The 24,237-nt window shown below is 35.7% G+C and overlaps 1 protein-coding gene across 1 annotated transcript; it reads right to left on the minus strand.

The window, feature by feature from the left end:
• Nucleotides 1–825: 825 nt before the first annotated feature.
• On the minus strand, nucleotides 826–24,155 carry LOC117316720 (centromere-associated protein E-like). Its single transcript, XM_033871476.1, has 13 exons — nucleotides 23,823–24,155; nucleotides 22,442–22,560; nucleotides 21,837–21,977; nucleotides 20,652–20,722; nucleotides 19,473–19,574; nucleotides 19,032–19,104; nucleotides 18,211–18,307; nucleotides 16,160–16,325; nucleotides 13,883–14,019; nucleotides 6,495–6,655; nucleotides 5,513–5,629; nucleotides 3,281–4,125; nucleotides 826–1,280 (listed from the first exon to the last, which is right to left on the minus strand). The coding sequence occupies exons 1-12, from the start codon at nucleotides 23,872–23,874 to the stop codon at nucleotides 3,466–3,468; spliced, it is 1,896 nt and encodes a 631-aa protein (XP_033727367.1). The 5' UTR covers nucleotides 23,875–24,155; the 3' UTR covers nucleotides 826–1,280; nucleotides 3,281–3,465.
• Between the last annotated feature and the right edge of the window lie 82 nt (nucleotides 24,156–24,237).

The raw sequence follows: 24,237 nt of genomic DNA on the forward strand, positions 1-24,237 counted from the left end.
GGTCCTGGGGGCCAAATCCTCAGAAAACGGGTACTGATAAGGGGGCGTACCATTCTGAAAATTTTCCACTAGCCCAAGGGCTAGTAGCCATTTTTGCAATTTTTCAGTACATGTTCTTCCAGAAAATATTATTTTTTCTAATAATTTACCTTTTCCTCAACTATCTGTGCTTGTAAATTTGTATTAGACCACGGCAGTTACCATGTCTTCAGCTACTAGAACTGTGTATATAAACAAATTGGCTTTTAATGCAGATTTGTAGCAGAACTTTTCACTACCCCACGAGTTAGTCAGTGTCATGGAGCAACTAGCCATGACCTGAATACCACTCGTCCTAGGGCATCAGGCTAGTAAAATTGTGTACACTCTGCTGACAATTTAAGTAAGTTGAAAAAACATGGAGTAGAATACCTCAGCAACTTTTCAAAGTTATCCATGACAGATAAAATGTGGTACAGTACATTCCAGTTAATCGGGTAACACTTAATAGGGTATTTCGTTTATCGGGGTAAAAATTCAAAAACCGAAACCATTTTCTCTTTAATCACATGTAAAAAAAAATCTTTTAATTGGGTTGGAAAAGTCGTATTTTTCAGTTATTCGAATACGATAATTTGACAAAAAAAAAATAGAAATGCTCCGATTTTCACGAAAGTCATCATGTATTTCTTTAAAGTTTTAGACATTTATCAACAAATAGGGTAATTTAGATGGTTAAAATGTAAAAAAAACAAAACGGTAAAATAATGATTTTGATCCTATTCTAACATCTCTATAACTGGACATAATGAATCAGTTTAATCTATAAATAGAAATGAGACATGGTATCTGTACTTTAGGTTTTTATTATGATTGTTTCTCTGTTTTTCTACATAATCAAAATGGAAATGATGAAGAATGAACAATGTATGTCCAGAAAACTCGAACAATATTAAAACAGTAAATTATGACTTTGTAGGTTCTTTACTGCGGTCTAAAGCAACCAGCAAAGTAAATTTGTTAGATTCTATAAAATACACATTATCCTAAATAAAATTCATGCTATTTTCCCAATCATACTGTAGAATTTATTCCACCATTTACATTAAAATCTCACAAAATATAGCTAATTATTCTACTGTGATCATCTCTTGAATATATAAATACCAGCACAATGTACAATTAACCGTAAATGTCTTTGAATTTTACACAGATTGGTAGAAAAGGACATCAAATTTACTATTGTTACATAGTATATAAATAACATCTCTTTATACAACTTTGTAAAATAATCTTATAATCTAACAAGAGGCCCAGGGGCCTTAACGGTCATCTGACTCTAAATTAAAACCCTAATATTATTGTAGTACGCATTCTCTGTAGCAAGTATATAGTGGCACTGTTGGCCATGGTGGCCATCTTGGATTTCTGACGGACCCAATAAATAACAACACTTGGTCTGGACCATCTAAGGATAATTTCTGGTAAGTTAGAGCTGAATCCCACTGGTGGAATTTGAGAAGAAGTTTGAAATAGGTGTTGTTCAGGAAAACCATGATTGCGCAATCATGTTACAAAATGGCCGCCATTGCTGCCATGTCAAAGTTTTTACGAGACCGACCCGAAATAACAAAACACTTTGTTGGCCCTCCTTCCTTAACATCCTCACCAATTTCAAGCTCAATGGCACCAGTGGAACTGAAGAAGAAGTTTAAAATGTGTTTTCAAGATGGCTGCCATGGTGGCCATCTTGGATTTCAGACCAATCTAAAAAATAACAACACTTGGTCGGGATCATATCAGGATCATTTCTGGCAAGTTTTAGCTCAATAGCACTGGTGGAACTTGAGAAGAAGTTTAAAATGTGTTTTTTAAGATGGCGGCCTCAGCGGCCATCTTGGATTTCGGACCGACCCGAAAAATAACAACACTTGGTCGGGATCATATCAGGATCATTTCAGGCAAGTTTCAGCTCAATAGCACTGGTGGAACTTGAGAAGAAGTTTAAAATGTGATTTTCAAGATGGCGGCCTCAGCGGCCATATTGGATTACGGACTGACCGGAAAAATAACTACACTTGGTTGGGATCATATCAGGATCATTTCAGGCAAGTTTCAGCTCAATAGCACTGGTGAAACTTGAGAAGAAGTTTAAAATGTGTTTTTCAAGATGGCGGCTATGGCGGCCATCTTGGATTTCGGACCGACCCGAAAAAAAACAACACTTGGTCGGGATCATATCAGGATAATTTCAGGCAAGTTTCAGCTCAATGGCACCAGTGGAACTTGAGAAGAAGTTTAAAATGTGTTTTTCAAGATGGCGGCTATGGCGGCCATCTTGGATTTCGGACCGACCCGAAAAATAACAACACTTGGTCGGGATCATTTCAGGATCATTTCAGGCAAGTTTCAGCTCAATGGCACCAGTGGAACTTGAGAAGAAGTTTAAAATGTGTTTTTCAAGATGGCGGCTATGGCGGCCATCTTGGATTTCGGACCGACCCGAAAAATAACAACACTTGGTCGGGATCATTTCAGGATCATTTCAGGCAAGTTTCAACTCAATGGCACCAGTGGAACTTGAGAAGAAGTTTAAAATGTGTTTTTCAAGATGGCGGCTATGGCGGCCATCTTGGATTTCGGACCGACCCGAAAAATAACAACACTTGGTCGGGATCATCTCAGGATCATTTCAGGCAAGTTTCAGCTCAATGGCACCAGTGGAACTTGAGAAGAAGTTTAAAATGTGTTTTTCAAGATGGCGGCCTCAGCGGCCATCTTGGATTTCGGACCGACCCGAAAAATAACAACACTTGGTCGGGATCATCTCACGATCATTTCAGGCAAGTTTCAGCTCAATGGCACCAGTGGAACTTGAGAAGAAGTTTAAAATGTGTTTTTCAAGATGGCGGCTATGGCGGCCATCTTGGATTTCGGACCGACCCGAAAAATAACAACACTTGGTCGGGATCATCTCAGGATCATTTCAGGCAAGTTTCAGCCCAACAGCACTATTGGAACTTGAGAAGAAGTTTAAAATGTGTTTTCAAAATGGCGGCTATGACGGCCATCTTGGATTTCGGACTGACCCGAAAAATAACAACACTTGGTCAGGACCATCTCAGGATCATTTCAGGCAAGTTTCAGCTTAATCCCACTGGTGGAACTTGAGAAGAAGATTGAAATGTGAAAAGTTTACGCACGGCGGACGGCGCACGGCGCACGGCGCACGGCGGACGGCGCACGACGACGGACGAAGCATGATGACTATAGGTCATCCTGACCCTTCGGGTCAGATGACCTAAAAACTAATCTGACAGAAAAATGAAGAAAATAAAATTATGATAAAAATACAAATATTGAGCTATGTATCAAATTGATTGAGGTTTCTAACCATTCAATGTAGAAGTCAAGGACATTTATCAGCCCGTGAATGCAACATTCACAACACATAAGACAGTCATGGTGACTAAGTTACTACAAACATCAAGACACACATGGTGAGGTTTCTGGCGGCATGTCAAACTCATAGTCAGTCTCCTGACAGTCATCCGACACAACTTCCCTAACCTTTGACCCCTTGCTAACAGAGGTGTCACATATACTCAGTTTCTGCATACGTGAAATGTCTTTTGTTTGCTCCGCCCCCTGATTTGTGAGGACTTTGTCCATATCATTTTTTGTTTGCTTGAGCATTGGTTCTGCAGTTTCACATTTCTCCCCCACTATACTCACACTTGCTGTCTCTACTTTCACAGCACCTATATCACTGTTATTGTCTTTTTCTTTGTCCTGCCCAGATGTTGGAATGCCGTCTGATAAGTCACCTTCTGAGTGAGCATGTTCAGTGGAATCGGAATTGGAATTACTACGCCCCAGAGTATCCTCTGAAACTTCCGACATAGTTTCAGATACAGTCTCCTCACTTGACAACTTCACCAGTTCATCCAGAAAGGAAAATGGCAGCTCAGTTGGGTTCTCTGTACTTTCCGTGTTGCTAGCCTGGCGTGACATCTCACACATCCCGCTCTCTGTGAGGGAGATCCCTGCGTCACTGGTGGAAACGCCGGCATCACTAGTGTGGTGCTCCTCAATAGCAGGTGCAGCAATGGACTGATTTGGCTGGCAACCATTCTTATAGAATTCCTAGAGTAAGAAATTGAATTACATGAAATCAATACTGTAAAGCTCCTCACGTCAAATAAATCAGCACTCGATCATTACAACAATATCAAGATTGTGATTATGATTATCCATTTGTCAAGTATTAAATAGATTTAGAAAGATATCTATACACTGTAACGAATATAATAACAGAGTATGGTCACTTAATGTTATAAATACAATATATATTCCTAGAAAAATGCATACTTTTTGTTTCAAACATTTGGTATAATTACCAAAAGGCCGAAATATCAGAAAAACAATTTTACAATGAATTGCAATTGGTATAAGCTTGCTGTGTTTGAAGATTCACATCTGTCTATTGCAGTTGTATTAAAAACTATTATAGCTAAGATTGTACTGAACTCTCATTTGATTCTGACTTTACCTGAGTTTGACCCAGATTTTGACCTAGATTTGTACATGGTGGGTGTCATGGATAATGATGCCTCCTCCTCCCGAACCCCTGGTCTTATTCCCCTTATATATTTTATTTTTTTGCCCTCGTTTAATTGATTTTGGGCGTGAATTTTAGTCGCGCTATTATGCTAGTATTCTCTGTTGTTTCTGTACTAGACTACAGAATCTTCAGAAAATGTATTTTATTTGATATATAGATTTCAGAAAATGTATTTTATTTGATATATAGATTTCAGAAAATGTATTTTATTTGATATATAGATCTCAAAAAATGTATTTTATTTGATATATAGATTTCAGAAAATGTATTTCATTTGATATATACATCTCAAAAAATGTATTTTATTTGATATATAGATTTCAGAAAATGTATTTTATTTGATATATAGATTTCAGAAAATGTATTTCATTTGATATAGATTTCAAAAAATGTATTTTATTTGATATATAGATCACAGAAAATGTAATTTATTTTGATTTATAAAATTCAAAGGAACATTAATCACAAACTGAGTGATGTATTCTATTAGTTTGTGTATAGACGGACAGATAAAAGGTGGACAATTTGATGAAGGGAGGTAATATTCATTATAGTATCATGTCATATGGTATTCTCAAAACTAACTTCTGCTGTGTAATCTTCATTTAGGTAACCAATAAAACTCAATTTGTATATTCAAGTCCTGAGAATCATTTATCATACACTAATAACATTTTGGAATTTGAAATAACATTATTCCTTTAAATACACATTGATTTCTTTTTTCCAATTATGATAACTAGCAAATACAAACACTCGATCTAATATCTAATTTACATTTTCCTTATGTTCAATTGATATGGAGTCCCTTTAAATCAAGGATAGGCACTCAATGATAAAAAAGAGCTCAGTAAAACTACACACTAAATCTTGAAATCTGGGTTATCAATCTGGAGATGTATACGATACCTTGCGAGCTTGCAGTTGCTCTAAGGAAGCTGGAATTTCGGAATGATTAGAAGGCGCATTCAGATTTAGGGAGGCAAACTGGGAAAATATTTGAGGTGTGTGAGTCACAGGCTTTGTCTGAAAAAATAACCCAAGGCAAAAAACATAAATGTATGCATCATGAAATATTCAACTCTTTGAATGACTCAATACGATAGCAATATACATTAATGTATTCCACAAGATTTCAATTTGCTAATGATAATTTAAATATCATGTTAATAACCTCTACATGAAAGTCATAACTTAATCTTGATAGGCCTCACGCTTTTAGAAGCTTTTCTCAAATCAGTTAAAGAATATAATAACATGGTTCATACAGATTTTTTATACCAAAATTCCAGCAATTTTCAAGCACTTTAATAGCACTTTTCTCAATTTTCCAGGTCTATTTTCCCCCCAAACATGTAGGGAATTAATGTCTTTTTTCGTTTTTATTTTTATTAATTTTAGAAATAACAAAAGAACATTACCACTAATATCTAACAGTATCTCTACCAGCTTCTGACTTGGGGACCAGAATTGAATGTGGAAATCAAATTGTTTGGCTTTCATCAAATAAAAACATGTAATCATATTTCTTTTATAATTTTCTCATGATGAAATATTTCATTTTTTAAGGAATCTGTAAAGAATCACATTTTTACAGCAAGAAAGTATGAATATTAGTACTGTTTCAACACTGACCCTAAATTCCAGCACTTTCCAACACTGACCCTAAATTCCAGCACTTTCCAACACTGACCCTAAATTCCAGCACTTTCCAACACTGACCCTAAATTCCAGCACTTTTCCATCACTGACCATAAATTCCAGCAGTGTTTCAACACTGGCTCCAAATTACTTTTTTTACATAAATTCATTTGGTAAGTCAAAATTAATTTTAAGCATGTCTGAAATGAAATTAAACAATCAAAATCTGAATATATTAAAAGGAGCTTACAACTGATGAGAGACGTTTGCCCTTTTTACTGGGTCGGCGTTTCCCTGAACGTCGGCCTGTCCCTGGATATTCTGAATCATCTTCTGTCTTACGTTTGAGGACATAAATTCCCTCCTCCAGCTCAGCCGCCAGTTCAGCAGAACAGTTGGAAGAGGACAAATCTGTGAGCAACAAGAGCACATCTGTTAAAACTGTCAACATCACGGTCTGCTTATTATTTGGGTAAAAGAATAAAAATTACCTCCTCTAGGATATTTCACATGTGTAAATTACTTCCACATTCAGCTATGGAAACACTTGTTTAAAGCCCAGACAAACAACACAGATTGCAAAGTTAAATCTTTATTAGCCTCTTTGTGGAATGCATTATTGGGAATTTTTTTCTGCAAATAACAGATACACCAAGATATCCAATCTTATCATACAAGAATAATATTTGATAATAAATTATATGGTATAAATATGAATAGAATAAGTGGTAGGTTCCTGTTTATGGTATATTATCAGACAGATCAATTATACCTTTTTTTTTCTTCTTTTTTTTTCTTAATCAAATTAAAATTAAAGATTTAATTAATCAAAGTACTGAAAGTACTGTAGGAGGCGTTAGTCAGATGTAAAAGGAGATATTTGAAATAAAGCAAGAATACAAATTAAACTGATATCAACATGACTAAACATTTCCACTTAAGTGTGTCAAACCAACTGGACATAATGGTTTTCACAGTCCTGATGAATGTAATGGTTTAGACTGTTTCGATGTACATAATGGTTTTAACCATCTTAAAAGTTGCAAACCTACTTCTAAAAGTAGTTAAACATTTCTTATTTCAATCAAACCTTTACTTAAAAAGTCCAACATTTTAATTTTTTTTCAAATCAACTTCTACTTAGGTACATGTCATTAACATTCATACTTTAAACCATCTTTTATACTTAAGTAGTTCAAAATTTGCATTTATGTGTTTAAAACAAACTTATATTTTATAGGCCTGGGTATTAGAAATGTCGAAACAATATGATATGCATTTCGATAAGTTATAACAATACACGATATGTATTGAAAATACAGGGAGTGTCTGCTACTTTTTTTGTTGAAAGTGTGCAATGTCTTTCAATATCTTGTAAACAAAATTGTTTATTCCTTTCTATTTTGATCTTAGAATAATATCAAAATTAGATTGACAGCTTTTAAAAGTTATTACACTTTTTTTTCAACAAAGACCTCATTTTTAAGGACAATTATTTCAAAATTAGATATAAATTCCATCTATTTTAATAGATCCAATGGCAATATTAACAATAAACTGTGATTTGTGATGTTGCTTTTTAATTTAGCACCAAGATGTAGATAATAGCCTAGTAGCTATAGGTACTGTATATAAATATACAGCGTTTTACATGCAAAATATTGAAGAAAACTTTCATATTTGATATCAATTCAATTTGATTGTATAAGGCCCTTGGGGTGGGGAAAGAACCCTGGGCCTATTTTTACATCAGGATTGTGTTCATCTCTTGTTGTCCAGCAAGATTATGGAGTTGGGATCTGAATGGTTTCACAGATAAAACAAGAGGCCCAGAGGGCCTGTATCGCTCACCTGGTTTTATGAGATATGAAACAAAAATGATGCTTAAGTTTATTTGTCAATATATCATAAGCATTTTATATGGGTACATGTACATTGGTTTATTGTTATTCTAAAAATGTCAATTTAGCGAAATTGACCTATTTTGGTCCCATCCTTCAGCCCCCGGGAGGTTAACCCCAACATTCGTACAATTTTGAATACCCACCCCATAACCATGCTACCATACGAATGTAGGTTTTATACCAAATTGTGCAATCAATCCATGAAATGAAATTGACTTTGGGTACAACCCCATAGGGATTGCTACCACACCAATGTGAGTTATATCCATAACTTAGTTTCAGAGAAACCAATTGACCCCTTTTGACCCTGCCCCCCGGGGGTCAACCCCACCATTTTTACAATTTTGAATCCCTACCCAAAAGGATGCTACCAGTCAAGTATGAGATATATCGATTGCTTAGTTTCAGAGAAGAAGTTATTTCCGTCAATTGAGCCAAATTGACCCCTTTTGAGCCAACAATTGAATTGCAATTTATGGATAATTTTTGATTTTGGCAAGAAAACATTCTTTAAAGGGCATGTCTGCATCATTTTTAATAATTTGCCTTTGAAACTTCGCACACACCTTCATAAGAGCCGGTTCTTTAAAATGTGAATGAAGGTCAAGGTCAGAGAGATAAACTCAATATTTGTAGCCAGTCACACATCTTACATGTATCCAGCCTTCGTGTGTATGTGCAGTTTTGGGTCATTTTTTAATTTTGGTAGGAATTTCTTTTTAAAAGTGCCATATCTGCGTCATTTTGATTATTTGACCTTGATGCATTGCACACACCTTTAAAAGGGCTGATTCTTTAAAATGTGACCCAAATTAATAATTTGAAAGAACTTTGAATTTTCTTGGTCATTTGACCCCCATGACCTTGAATGAAGGTCAAGGTCAAATATAAGTATAACATTTGTAGCCAGCCATACGTTATCGATGCGCCAAACATCAAGCCTTCATGTGTATATTATAGATAAAAGAGCAGAAACCTTTATTCTGCAATTTTGGATTATTGTTTAATTTTGGCTGGAGAAAATAGCTTTATGATTCTTTTCCAAGTGCCATATCTTTCTGCCATATTTTTATCTGATGACAATAAAATATGCACATTCTGTTTCAGTGGACTATGTTCTTTCATATGAAATGGAAAAAAATAATCAATATAAGATTTTTATTTTTGACATTCGAACCCATAGCAAGTCGTTGGCCTTGACATTCTCTGACAATATATCATTGAGAAAAGTTTTTTTTTTTATTGATTTAAACATATTTTTATTTGTAACTGAACTTTACAAAGGGATTGGGCACAAGTTATACAACTTATATAAAGCCCTTTCCCGATATAATTATACATAATCATTACAACAAGATGGCATATTTACATATTTACATATTTAAATTGAGAGAGAGAGAGAGAGAGAGAGAGAGAGAGAGAGAGAGAGAGAGAGAGAGAGAGAGAGACATATCTATATATATCCACCCAAGTAATTTAGATAAGAGCTAATCCGATGCCGACAACAGAAGTATACACAAAGCGCTTTCCAAAGCTTGCTGCTGGTACTAATGTTCATCACTTCCCATGCCAATGTTTCGTTCTCCTTTCACTCCTTACTTCCTTGAATATCCGTTTCTCTTTTGTTGTCGGCAACGGAAAAGAATAAGTATAATCAATTGATAATATATATATACACACATACTTATGTATACATACACAAAAACATAACATACCATATGTAAATATATACATGAAATATAAATCTAAAATGGGTGTAGGAGAGAAATCAGAATCTATTTGAGTTAGCGATGTATATCTGAGTGACTTGACAAATTCTTAAATTTTCCTCTTGCAATAAATCATTTCTTCCGTGTAAAAGTAACTGCAGATCCAGTGGAATATAGTCATTCAGATCACGAAACAATGATATTCTCTGGTTCACATAATCATTACAAGCAAAGAAAAAGTGATATGCATCTTCAATTGGATGTCCACATTGGCACTGACGGTAATTAATCAAATTTACTCTATACAGGTCATTGTTAAGTGTGCTGGATTTGTTTCTTAGTCTAGCATGCAATATATTTAATTTTCTATCACCGAAAGAATAATAATTTGGAACCACAGAACTGTTTGAGAGAGATTTTTTAAAGGATGGATAAGACACGCTATTTCTGATTTCAAGATCAAGTTGGTTCCACTGTCGAATGGAGGATGGAAAGAAAGAGGAGTTAGTTAATTGTAAACGGAAGTTTGGAAGAGAAAAGTTGTGTGAATCGCGCAGATTGTATTGAGAGTTTTCTGAAACAGGAGGAGGTAATAGTGACGATAAGTACTTTGGAACCAAGTGGTTTTTAATTTTATAAAATAGTTGAATTTTTCTTCTGGAACGTCTGTTACACAATGGTTCCAATCCACTTTCTGAATAGAGGGATTCTCTGCTGGCATACGATGGTAACCCAGTTATAATTCTGGAAGCTTCTAACTGTAGCTTTTCGAGTTTGTCTGCATCACTGAGAGAACAACCATCCCAAACTTCACAACAATATTCAAATAGTGGTAGACAATAAGCTTTGTAAATCTTTAATAAAGTTTGCTTGTTTAATACATATTTTAATTTACGAAGTACACTTATCTGTTTTGCAACGCTTTTACCTATATTTTCGATATGTTTACTCCATTTACAATTTTCATCTAACGTTACTCCTAGGTGCTTGTGATGATCCACAAAATCAACACTTACATCATTAAAATTAATATCTATAGCATAATCGTGTTCAGTGTTGGAAATGAGTAGAGCTTCCGTTTTTAAAGGATTAAACTTAACAAGCCATTTTTCTGCCCAACTTTGAAATTTTGCTAGGTCATTATTAATTTTTGTTTCGACAGCCAAAAGAGAATTATCAGAACATAATAAGGAGGTGTCGTCTGCAAATAGTTTAGAAAGACTTTCAATGTTATCAGTTATATCATTGATGTATATAATAAAGAGTAATGGACCTAAAACAGAGCCTTGTGGAACACCAGCATTTATATATTTAACAGAGAAAAGTTTGCCCTAACCACGTGCTAACCAATTTCCAATGAAAATGAAACAAATTATGCTAAAATATGTGTGATGAGTTTTCTATATAAACTATAGTAAAATGTATCCTCTCCCCAGGGAGAATGCGACACATAGGGGGCCATGAAATTAACAATTTTGATAAAACAGCTTAAGAACCTTTTGTACACCATTCTGCGATATCTTGGTCTTAAGAAGAAGACCGACGCATGACGACAGATCAAATTATAATGGTGTATATTATGAGCTGAATGTCAAAGGATTGTAAACTCTACAAATTGTATTATATTATCAGGCAGTCAGCCTAAATGTATGTTTCATTTCTACCATATTAGAAGTTTGATGTTTTGTACGATATATATATATACTTAATTTTTACACATACATTAAAGGAGTTAGCTACTTTCATAAATTAAGATGTTTTTTCTAGAGTTTACTAGGCCGGATGAAATATGATCATGAGCAATCAGTATGGTAAATATGAGATTTGATAAAATGCCTCTCGTAGTCAACCAATCATGATCACTCAACTTCTTTTTGTAGGAGTCAATATTATATGTAGGAGAATTAAACTCTCGCGATGTCTGTTGCACATAAGTACAAAGAAATACATTATCACTGAAGCCGAAAAAATTCACACTTAAGTAGCAATAACACATAATAGTCAAAAACCCAATATATGTGATCAGTGATAAGAAACAGTACTTATAAGCATTTTTGGCAATTTATCCTGAAACAGCTATAGCCTTCCATATTTGACATCCCACAGATTGTTGCTTGTATATATATATAGTTTTAAAGGTCAACATTGGAAAAAACCTAAATGGTTATACATGAATTCATAATGAATAGAATTATTGACAAAAAAGTTTCATTTATTTTCACACTTTCTGGAGACCAATAAGGAGATTGATGATCATTTTAAGGGATTTGTTCGTGACATGAAAATCAAACATTTTTAATGAAATTTCAAAAGCAAATATAGATTTATTTTGAAAGTTATGAGGATATTGATATTTGAGAAAGTCTTATATTATATGGATTGTATATCGATTGCCAATAGATATACATGTATTTATCATTTTACATGAAAACAACAAAAAGTTATATTACATGAAAACAACAAAAAGTTGTACTAGTACGTTAAAATGCAATTGGTATACATTTTGTTAATCTACAATTACTTTGTATTGTTTAAATATTCTATGTAATACAAACATTTCACAGCTTGGTGCATACAAATGTATATACATATTACATGAAAACATTTGAAAAGGTTGCATTGAATCGTGAGCTGAATAATATATAAATAAGCTGGTTCAATAATAATTTAGCATTTTCATATATATTACGAGTGCGAGTAGCTACTGCAGTAAACCTTATCACAAAAATCCATATCCTGTATATTGTCTCTGTCGGGGAAGGTACAGCACAAATGACCACCACGACAGATATGTGCCAGTTTTCTTAGTTTTGAAAAATAAACGATCGAATTCCATCACGCCATCACGTAGGTCTGCCGATTCATAGATTTGAAACACAGGGACTTCGATCAGTTATCGCAGTAATCCGAAAGGTTCTGGTGTTTATATCGCCTTAAAGCTGATTAAAGTCTGCATATAGTATATAGCAAGATCGTCAGAAAATTCGGACTATAATCGCAGTAGATATTGTGATTTTGTGGTCTGGCCAGGCTTGAACAACTTATCGTAAACAGTTTCGTCCTAAATAAACAAACGCTTATTTCAGTGGGTCAACAAACAGATTTTAACTTTGTAAGCAACTTGCCTTTAATTCATAATGATAGATATTAATTTCTAGCGACAATCATCACACTTTGATGCTTCGTGTGAAGCCCGTGTCCACGTGCCTCCATTTTGACAGAGTGCTCGCTCACGTAAACAGACGAAACACGTGATCGCTAAATATCGGACCAAATCTCATAAAATCTCGTGAACAAACTACCAAGTTGTAAACAAAAGAAATGTTGTTAGCCAAAACCTGGAGGGTTTTATGAAAATCGGAAATTTGTTTGCGCTTGGGTTGTTATGCCGTCTTTATTCCTAGTAGTTAAACAAGTGTCCTCTGTAAGGTAACGTCAGAATATCGCAGTTATCTCCCTTCAATCAGTATTTTCGATATAGATTTGCAAAAATCGATGCAGGTGTGGATATTTACAAGACATTATTCTTATTGTTTATTCAAAATAGTTCCTGAAATGTTCACAACATTATCAGCATAGTTAATACATTTCTGTACACATCAACTTTGAATGACGGACTACAATGACGTGCCTCATACTTGGACTAATAAGCGAATCATTACCCCTAGTTACAGAAATTACCACCAGAGGTCTCAAATTCCGGGCTTCCGCCGAAGAGAAATTTATACTGAATATACCTTTTTTCATGTAATAGCACTTTATTTGTAGTCGTGATAGTTTTCATAAATGTATATATAGTTCAACTACATCATATATGAACCGAAAGAAACTACAAAATGAACTGTGAAAGGAAATATAACGAAAATGAAAGTGAGAGATTGTGACGTCACAACTCGTAGGTGATTGTAATATGGCAGGCGTAAACGCCTCCATAAAAAAAGAAAATCAACTTCTTTGATACCCTTTGCTGCCTCCTTCGTGCTATAAACTCATTCCGAGGCCTGTAATGTAGATTAAGTACTCACTCAGACTCTTACTGACAGGTGGGTCCTCCTGAGGCAGGTCGTCTGAGGACTGAATATATTTCTGTAGGTAGTAAATTAGCGTATTACACAAGTTGATCTCGTCTGTGTAAGGTTCTCGCTGTAAAGTGTACTCCTCGCTGTAACATATCAAACAAAGTTTCTATTAAGTACAGTGTAAGAAGACATGTTTCTACTGCTGTGACCATGTCTGACCTAATCTGAAATAACATACATAAGTTTTCAAAGTGACAAGGCTCATTTGGTTTTGTTTTTAGGGTTAAAGCATCCTTGGAATAGCCAGGCTCATATGAGGATAAATGTTAAGGAGACACAATCAGTCAGGGTCATATGAGGACGGGTCTAGGGAGACACCAACAGTCAGGGTCATATGAGGACAGGTGTGTAGGGGACACCAACAGTCGGGGTCATATGAGGACGGGTGTGTAGGGGACACCAACAGTCAGGGTCATACGAGGACGGGTGTCTAGGGAGACACCAACAGTCAGGGTCATATGAGGACGGGTGTCTAGGGAGACACCAACAGTCAGTGTCATATGAGGATGCCCCCCCACGGGTGTCTAGGGAGACACCAACAGTCAGGGTCATATGAGGACGGGTGTCTAGGGAGACACCAACAGTCAGGGTCATATGAGGACGGTTGTCTAGGGAGACACCAACAGTCAGTGTCATATGAGGACGTGTGTCTAGGGGACACCAACAGTCAGGGTCATATGAGGACGAGTGTTAAGGAGACACCAACAGTCAGGGTCATATGAGGACGGGTGTGTAGGGGGACACCAACAGTCAGGGTCATATGAGGACGGGTGTCTAGGGAGACACCAACAGCCAGGGTCATATGAGGACAAGTGTTAAGGAGACACCAACAGTCAGGGTCATATGAGGACGGGTGTCTAGGGAGACACCAACAGCCAGGGTCATATGAGGACAAGTGTTAAGGAGACACCAACAGTCAGGGTTATATGAGGACAAGTGTTAAGGAGACACCAACAGTCAGGGTCATATGAGGACGAATGTTAAGGAGACACCAACAACCAGGGTCATATGGGGACGAGTGTTAAGGAGACACCAACAGTCAGGGTCATATGAGGACAAGTGTTAAGGAGACACCAACAACCAGGGTCATATGAGGACAATGTTTAAGGAGACACCAACAGCCAGGGTCATATGAGGACAAGTGTTAAGGAGACACCAACAACCAGAGTCATATGAGGACGAGTGTTAAGGAGACACCAACAACCAGGGTCATATGAGGACAATGTTTAAGGAGACACCTATAGAGGAAAACAATAAAGCAAAGAAAGACAGAGCAGTGAGGAAAGAAAGGAAAGATAAGAGTTGCCATGGGGACAGAAGATCTATTTTGGTCTCTTCAATGTCACCTAAATAGAAGACACAGAAGAAAATCCCCACTTTTAATTGTCTTCTATGATCAAAATGCACTGGATACAGCAGGCCTTGTTCTTGGACTCTCCTGTGTCCCCTTATCAGAAGACAGATGAGAAGTCAACCTTGACCCACAATAAGTTGTCTCTTACGACATACAGTAAGATACAGCTTCTGTACGGATTAGGCTTATTTGTATATTAACGTACATAGGCAAATTCTATTGAACACTCTTCAACAGCAAAAATTGCTTGTCAAATGACCTCTGACAGACAATATACATTGTTACCGTGACACTTTGTCTAATAAGACTATAAACAAGCATAAGTTAACATGTTCTTCCTGTGATAAAGACTTCAACAAAATGGAACTGGAATTTCATAGATGAAATCTCAAAATAAAACTCTGTTATTAGAGAACTTGATACCTGAAGGTATTCATGCATGTATATTTCTGGAAGTGGCTGAGGGCTATTTTGGTAAAATATCCTACAACAGGATTTTAGAAAAGAAGAAATGCATGTTAGATCTGGGAGGAAATGTGTCCTGATACGGTTTTAAGTAAATCCTTCATTTCTTTTGTTCCTGTACATATTGGGTAGATATCTACTACCATATTCTTTAAAGCTAAACATCACAGTCACATAATGATTGTTTCTTATTTAGATTGTAAATTTGGCTTTGAATTAACTCAATATTTAACCATTTATGACCTAATATGATCGTCATAAAAGAAATAATTTTCAGTGTAAAACAATTTTGCCATTTTAGACAAGGACCTGGATAAACAGCCTAGTTTTCAGAAGGCCTTGCTTATATTCATCCCTACACCAGAAACTATTTTTTTCCTTTATACAGGTCTCGAAGAACTTACAGTGACTTTTGGAATGCCTCCATTTGGGAACATGGCTCCTCTTTTTTCTTTACAATCTCTTTCCTTTTCTGTCGACGACTCTCTCCTTTGACCTCAACATAATCTTTCTCCTGTTGCTTAAAATCTTGTACCAGGCGCCGCTTCATATCATACAGATTGTCAAGCTCTGAAAAAATTATAAGAATCAACTTGTTTTAGATTTCAAGTTTCTTGCAGAATAAAAATTTGTTTAACACCTAGCACGAAAATTGGCAAAGGTGTTTCTATATGTCTTGGTTGATTGCTGGTTTGACTTTCCCTTATATGGCCAGAAGATGCTTGTGCTCAGGTGACACAAATTGTTTAACTGGATACAGGTACCCCATCTAGGGCCTCTAAGTAATACAACATCAGCACAACCAAAATGACATCAGTAATACGAACCCATGCCCTAAGTAATATGAACCCATGCCCTAAGTAATATGAACCATGCCCTAAGTAATATGAACCCACGCCCTAAGTAATATGAACCCACGCCCTAAGTAATATGAACCCACGCCCTAAGTAATATGAACCATGCCCTAAGTAATATGAACCCATGCCCTAAGTTATATGAACCCATGCCCTAAAAGAACCCATGCCCTAAGTAATATGAACCCATGCCCTAAGTAATACGAACCCATGCCCTAAGTAATACGAACCCATGCCCTAAGTTATATGAACCCATGCCCTAAAAGAACCCATGCCCTAAGTAATATGAACCCATGCCCTAAGTAATACGAACCCATGCCCTAAGTAATACGAACCCATGCCCTAAGTAATATATGAACCCATGCCCTAAGTAATACAAACCTGTGCTCTAAATGAACCCATGCCCTAAATGAACCCATGTCCTAAATGAACCCATGCTCTAAATGAACCCACGCCCTAAGTAATATGAACCCTACCCTTAGTAATATGAACCCATGCTCTAAATGAACCCATGCTCTAAATGAACCCATGCCCTAAGTAATATGAACCCATGCTCTAAATGAACCCATGCCCTAAATGAACCCATGCCCTAAATGAACCCATGCTCTAAATGAACCCATGCTCTAAGTAATATGAACCCATGCTCTAAATGAACCCATGCCCTAAGGAATATGAACCCATACCCTAAGTAAAATGAACCCATGCCCCAAGTAATACAAACCCATGCTCTAAATGAACCCATACCCTAAATGAACCAATGCCCTAAGGAATATGAACCCATGCCCTAAGTAATATGAACCCATGCTCTAAGTAATATGAACCCATGCCCTAAGTAATATGAACCCATGCCAAGTAATATGAACCCATGCCCTAAGTAATATGAACCCACGCCCTAAGTAATATGAACCCATGCCCTAAGTAATATGAACCCATGCCCTAAGTAAGATGAACCCACGCCCTAAATGAACCCATGCCCTAAGTAATATGAACCCATGCCCTAAGTAATATGAACCCATGCCCCAAGTAATATGAACCCATGCCCTAAGTAATATGAACCCATGCCCTAAGTAATATGAACCCTTGCTCAAAGTACTAAGTTCAAGTGACAAATAGTGCATGAGATAAGGCCCAGGAATTTTTTTTTATGGAGGTCAAAGGTCAAAATGTGTGTAAGTATAGTCTACATCTGCAGGGCTTTTTCTTGGGGCTTTTAGGGGTCATTAAGGGGTCATTAAGGGCCCCATTCCCAATTGAAATTATTTCATATTTAAGCCATATTCCCAAAATTTGTAGTCTACTCCTGAAAAAATCTTTCCCAATTCACCAATTTTCTTCCCAAAATGAGACAAAAGGGCCCTTTCCCAAACCAGTGAGAAAAGGCCATAATCTGGTACTCAACACTTCCCTTCACCCCTAGGTGAATCCAGGCCCAAAATTAGAAGTTCCAGTGACAAGTAATGCAGGAGATGGAGCCTGGACGAGATAAAGCACTAAAGGACAGCCTAACACTACGTAAAAACTATAGCCCCCCCCCCCCCCCCCCGATAAAAAAAAGAGTTTCTAATCAATGTCTGATTCTGCAGTTGCATTTTTTTCCATACCTTTTTTGAGGGTGTCCTTTCTGAATTTCTTCTTCTGAACAGTTCCTTTATGTTCTTCTTCTTTGCGACGAAGCTGGTTAACCAACTTCTGAGAATTCTGTTGACAAAAAAAGTAGTCCACAATTAAAAGCTTAATATAACGCATAACAAAATTTTGTCATCACAAAAACGGTCAGTTAATATATCAATACTTTAGAATTAAGTAGAAATTGGAGGTTTCTGTAAAATTTTCACCAAACAGAATGTTACATGTTTCCAATTCACAGGAGCTTATAATAAAATTCAACGCAGAATTTTCCCTTTACACCAAAATGTCTTCCTATATATTCCTGACCATGACTTTCCGCCGACCCCAGTCCCCAGGACATTTTATCATCTACATATGTATCAAAGATGGATTTTTCAGCCATATTAAAACTCAAAAGTCATTCATTGTAAAATTATTTATTCTGGACTTGATTCCATTCTTAAGGGCTTAGCACTAACATAGCATGCGAAAGTGTCTTGTAAAATTTTACTAAAATACTATGATAGATACCAGATATTTCATAGCAGCAGTATTATACAAGAAGATTTCATAACTTCTGGAATATATATAATCTTCACTCCTTAAGTTCTACACACAGCAGAAAAGTCTCATATATCTGATGACCAAAGGAAGTTCTATCACATAACGGACAATTCTGAACTGTTTTATGGGTTTCCGTGGTGTGGTTATATGGACCTAAGGACTGATGGTAATTGCCTTTATATATATATATTTTTACTGTGTCAGTAAACTGTCAATGACAAGGCCAATCGTAATATATTACATTACTTACATCTCGCTCCTCTCGCAGACATTTCTGCCTGCTTCGCATATCATCATTTTCTTTCTTCAGTGCCAGAAAATCTCTATTTAACAAAAGACACATACAAGATTATGGAGTGTTAACGGTAACCAAAAGGAACAAATTCTCAGGGCCGTACCCCAAATCTAATCTGAATGTAACTCTATTTTTTTTAATGCTAAGTTGGAATTTTGATCCATATTTTCTTTTATAATAAGTGGGAATTTTCCATAAATAGGGAAGAATTGTCAAAAGAGGTTTTCACAGTGTTACAAATAGGGTCCTTCGTATAATTTTGAAATAAAATTCCTGAACATAAATTGGGGCCCTTTTTTTAATTTTATGCTTTAATGGACTATTGACTTATATGCTTGACTTGGCCAACTTTGGTCGAAGATCTATGTATAAATCTCAAATGAAAAGTCACCTTACCGTAAAACTTTCTTTGAGCGTTTCAAGCTATCAATTTCACTGACAATCTTCTTTTCTTCAGAGAGTTTAAAGTTCTGCTTCTTAAGCAGAGAATCAAGTCTTCTGCAAAAGAATAATTAAAACCAATGATTTAGTTCCTAAATGTTTTTCTGTACAAATACCATGCAGCAGTTTTTTTTAATCGTTTGTAAAGGTTAAACTACTGATGGCCAAGTACCAGGTTATGGAACAAGAGTTCCAAGACACAAGTATCAATCAATTATCATTGGTCAGTAAGAATACACATAAAGAACTTTCTCAGATAAAAAAGACAATAGTGAACAAGAGATACTAGAGGGATCTTGGCGCCCACATTTGAATGAGCTTTATTGGTTCTGTCAGACTGCTCTTCTCTCAATTTTTCCTTCTTTCTTCTTTACCTCTTAACAATCTGATAACAAGAACAAGTGGAACATACATGTGAAGTTTGAGAAAAAGTTCTCCTTTTGTTTTAATGACTTAACGATAACAAACTTCAATTCTTGAAATCCAAGATGGCCTCCTATCAGCCATTTTGATTTTCTGATCAAATATTTAAATTGAATTAGCACAACTAGTAACCAAGGGGAACCTACACATGAAGTTTGAGGAATATCCCTGCAGTACTTTTCAAGAAAAACTGACAACGAACTTCAATTCTTAAGATCTGAGATGGCCTCCTATTGGCCATTTTGTTTTTCTGATCAAATATCTAAATTGAATTAGCACAACTAGCCTACTAGGTACGAAGGGGAACCTACTTATGAAGTTTTAAGAATATCCCTCTGGTACTTTTCAAGAAATAGTGATAACCTTCAATTCTCAAAATCCAAGATGGCCGTCTGATTTATGATACAGCATTTTTTTTGACATACATTATGTTTCCTGTGTAAATCTATTAAATGGATATCATATCAGAGACTGATTTTAAAGGGAAGCATCACCTTATGAGAATGTGTACTTTGAATTGACGGAAAAATTATAAAACGTAACTATAAAATTGTGGCGGAGTATTGGGGAGATCTTTATATCATATACAAATGTAACTGTACTACATTGTGGCGGAGTATTGGGGAGATCTTTACATCAAATACATATGTAACTGAACTACATTGTGGTGGAGTATTAGGGAGATATTATTCACATTATCTACAAACTTACGTAATGGAATGGTCAATCCGGTCCTCGCTCTTATAATGTAGAGAAGATTGCAACCGGTCTAGTTCAGCTTTCTGAATGAGAAAGCAAAACTTAGGTGAGTTTCTCACTTGGAATTTCAAAACTTGTAAAGTCTTTTGACAACACCATTTTATGAATGACTTAAACTGTATCATAGATTGGGCAGGTGATATTTCATAATAGGGTATTGTTACTTCCAATCGCTACTTACTGACAATCATTAAAATGATCATTTCATTTTATAACAACATCATTCATACTTGTAATAACTTCTTTAAATTTCCATAGAGGAATCTACATTGGTTATAACATGCTCTCTTTTCTAGATTAAATTGATTAGATTTTTAGAAATTGTGTTAAGACACTTTGCAGAATAACAATCTCCTACAGTATGTGAAATTACATGCCAAGAATGAAAATTCAATATATTTTTTATAATGTAACTCAGAGGTCAAAATGTAGGTCAGGGTAACCTACTTTTAATACATAAGAAATGACACACTACTTCACCTAGGTCAACCCATGCCCCAAGCATAAAGCTTCAGTGACAAGTAGTGTAGTTAATAATCCCAGGCAAATGTTTTCTTTGATGTAGGTCAAAGGTCAAAATGTTTGGTATACAAAAAAACGTAGCCTGACCTTAGAGGTGAACCTCTGCCCACAGCTATAAATAGTGTAGGAGACAGAGCCCAAAAGATCATAAATGGATGCATTTTATATACCTGGTCTATATAAGTACATTGTACTTATAATAAGAATAGTGTGTATGACAGGTATATTAAATTCAAAGGTGAAAATACCTTGCATTAGTCCATTTCTTAACACTGAATAGCACTTTCATGTCTTTTCAATTAGCACATTTCAAAATACTTTGACCAGCTGTAGCATTTTCATGTCTTTTCTATTATATAAATTAGTCCATTTCTTAACACTGTGACCAGCACTTTTATGTCTTTTTTTTCTTCTATCAGTAAGAACAATAGCTTCAACTTATTAAATTTAATGAATAGTTCTAATACAAGTACATGCACATAATTAATGTTTAAGTGACAAACATAATGGAGCTATTATGATATTGTCAGCAGTGGACAGATTCATTCACAAACAGGAAACATTGTGTATAAAAAAAAAAGATCTTCCACTGAGGATTAGTTTTATTTTACGTACCTTTTTTGAGATGTCCGAGTTAAGGTTTTTCAGCTCCTGTTCAATATGTTTGAGTCTGTCTATAAAGGCACTCTTCTCAGACCTCATGGTACGGAGGCCATTCTTGTGTGTGTCATCACTCAGGTGTTGTGTGATTGACCTCTGTGTAGATGTTAAGATCATAACATTTCCATGGTGATGTATAAAATCATTGGCCCACAATTTTCCTGAATGACCCACATGATACAGAAAAATCCTTTAAATTTCTATAAATGGCCGATAAATTATATTACAGATAGTTCTTTTTCTTGAAAATGACCCTGTCCGTTACCCAAAATAATTCCTGATTGATTACAGAGTTATGATATATACCACTGGTTCTGTTGGGTTTTTTTTTCCTTCGCTTAGGATGTAGCCATTGATGATTATTTCGAAAGGATGTTTGAGGAGAAAATTTATTAGAAAACAGAAATATGTGAACATAATTGAAATTTCTATTCTTTCATTACTTAAATCAGAATTGTTAAACATTTGACACCATTTGAAACTTGGTTAAATTTTCATTAAGCTCCATTTCCATGTTTCAAATACACATTGTTTTTGAGATTCAATAATACAAAGGATACATGTTCAGCTTCTTTTTCCTTGATAGTGTTCTGGAGGGCTTCAAGTTCTTCTTCATAGCGTTTCTTGTTTGGTGGTCTAACCTTCCTTCCACTAGAGTCTAGGGAGCCTGTGGAGGACCCTAAACCACATAATGATGCACAGTATTAGAGCCAATATCAGGGCCATGCTTGTAGAGACAAGGGTGTAACAGGGAAGCCCCTGTGAGTATATTTAACTGAAGTTACAATAGAAGTTACTTTTTCCCCATTTAGTGATATCACCCATTCATATATCACTTCAAAGTTTTGTTTAGATGGATCACTTAAAGCAAGAATGGAATAGACAGTAAAACAGTGTCCATATACTTGTCTTGACCCTTCATATTTGTGGTAACACATGTACACAAATTGCTAATTGTCATGGGTCAACTGAAAGCCATGAATTAATTTATTTCCAAAACAATTTTATATCAAACTTCACAAATGTCTGATTGAAATGACATATGTGCATAAGAAATGATTATATTATAATAAAATGAAGTCATCAATAATTATTACAAGTTAATTAGATATAGGAAACCTAAACAGGTTTGTAACAGGAGCTTATATATTCATATTAACATTGCCAAATGAATGCATAAAAATGTACTCAAGGGAAAAAAAGAGAATAACAGTACAATGTGTCCCTTTATAATACTTGAATAATGAGTTTTTTGAAACTTGTCTGTATATTATTATTAGGCCTAGAACATTTCTGTGTTAGCTCCTTAAGCTTGTGTACTTTTGACTAGGCCAAGTACTTTTTGAAATGTCAAATGCAAACTAGCATTGTTTGTAATTCTCTCAAGTCTAACCAATTGTTTAGTTCTAACTGTGAAGAATTCTTGGTGATCATCTGGCACATAAATATGTTGCATCAGCAGTTTTTTGGTTGGCTGCCAAATGAACAGCTAGAGACCAGGTAAACACGGCACTGTTTATAATATTGCTAGCCACAATCCGACTATGTTAATCAACACTCAACAGTGGCAAGTTATGAACAGAAAACGGATTACAAGTACGGTACTGAAGGGAAATTTAATAGTGAACTTAACATATTGTGCAATACATCGCATGCTAACTTTCAACTTCTGATATTTCAAAAGATTCCAAATACAGCTGCACCGACAAACATTAATACATATAAAATGATACTTTGCAAAATGCTTTTCAAATAATTTCTTAATGGTTCCGTTTAGGGTGTGATAGCCTAGGACATAGTTCTAATTCTTCAGTGTCAAAACAAGTCATGGCTATTTACGTATCCAATGACTCAACTGTTGAGGAAACACCCTCTCCTTAGAGAAAAAATAACATTGTTCGACACCTTTAACATACAGATAATCTTTCGTCTGCATCTTACCAAGAAGTTGGTTTTCTGGGTCCACATTTGTGGACTCGAGAGAGTCCCCCATTTTGCACACATCAGAAACCACTGATCGTGCCTGCGTTGTCTCAAAATAAACCTCCCAACTTCCTGTCCGTAGTCACACGTCAGGCATTGGGAGCCATGATGGAACTTTGCTCACATGACTCTGACGTCACAAGTAGATGTGCTATTCAACATCCCCCCAAGGTCGCCTCTATATCATATGTATTTCAAGTGTTATTGCGCGAAAACAGAGAATTACTTTAGAAAACTACAACACTGAAACAACGCTATGTATATTTTTTTTCATTTAACAATTTCATGGTGTAAAATCCCATGCAAAGGTATTCTATGCATTTGACATTTACGCGAATATCAGAGCACTTGTTGTGTACACTTTGAGATATTC

This window comes from Pecten maximus, chromosome 18 (genome assembly GCF_902652985.1).
Source record: "Pecten maximus chromosome 18, xPecMax1.1, whole genome shotgun sequence".
NCBI lineage: Eukaryota > Metazoa > Mollusca > Bivalvia > Pectinida > Pectinidae > Pecten > Pecten maximus.

Coding starts and splice junctions, on each gene's coding strand:
- LOC117316720 (XM_033871476.1), bottom strand. CDS start 23,874: ATGGGGGACTCTCTCGAGTCCACAAATGTGGACCCAGAAAACCAACTT. Junction 19,575..20,651: donor CGGATTGACCATTCCATTAC/GTAAGTTTGTAG, acceptor ATTCTTTTGCAG/AAGACTTGATTCTCTGCTTA. Junction 18,308..19,031: donor GTCTGCGAGAGGAGCGAGAT/GTAAGTAATGTA, acceptor TTTTGTCAACAG/AATTCTCAGAAGTTGGTTAA.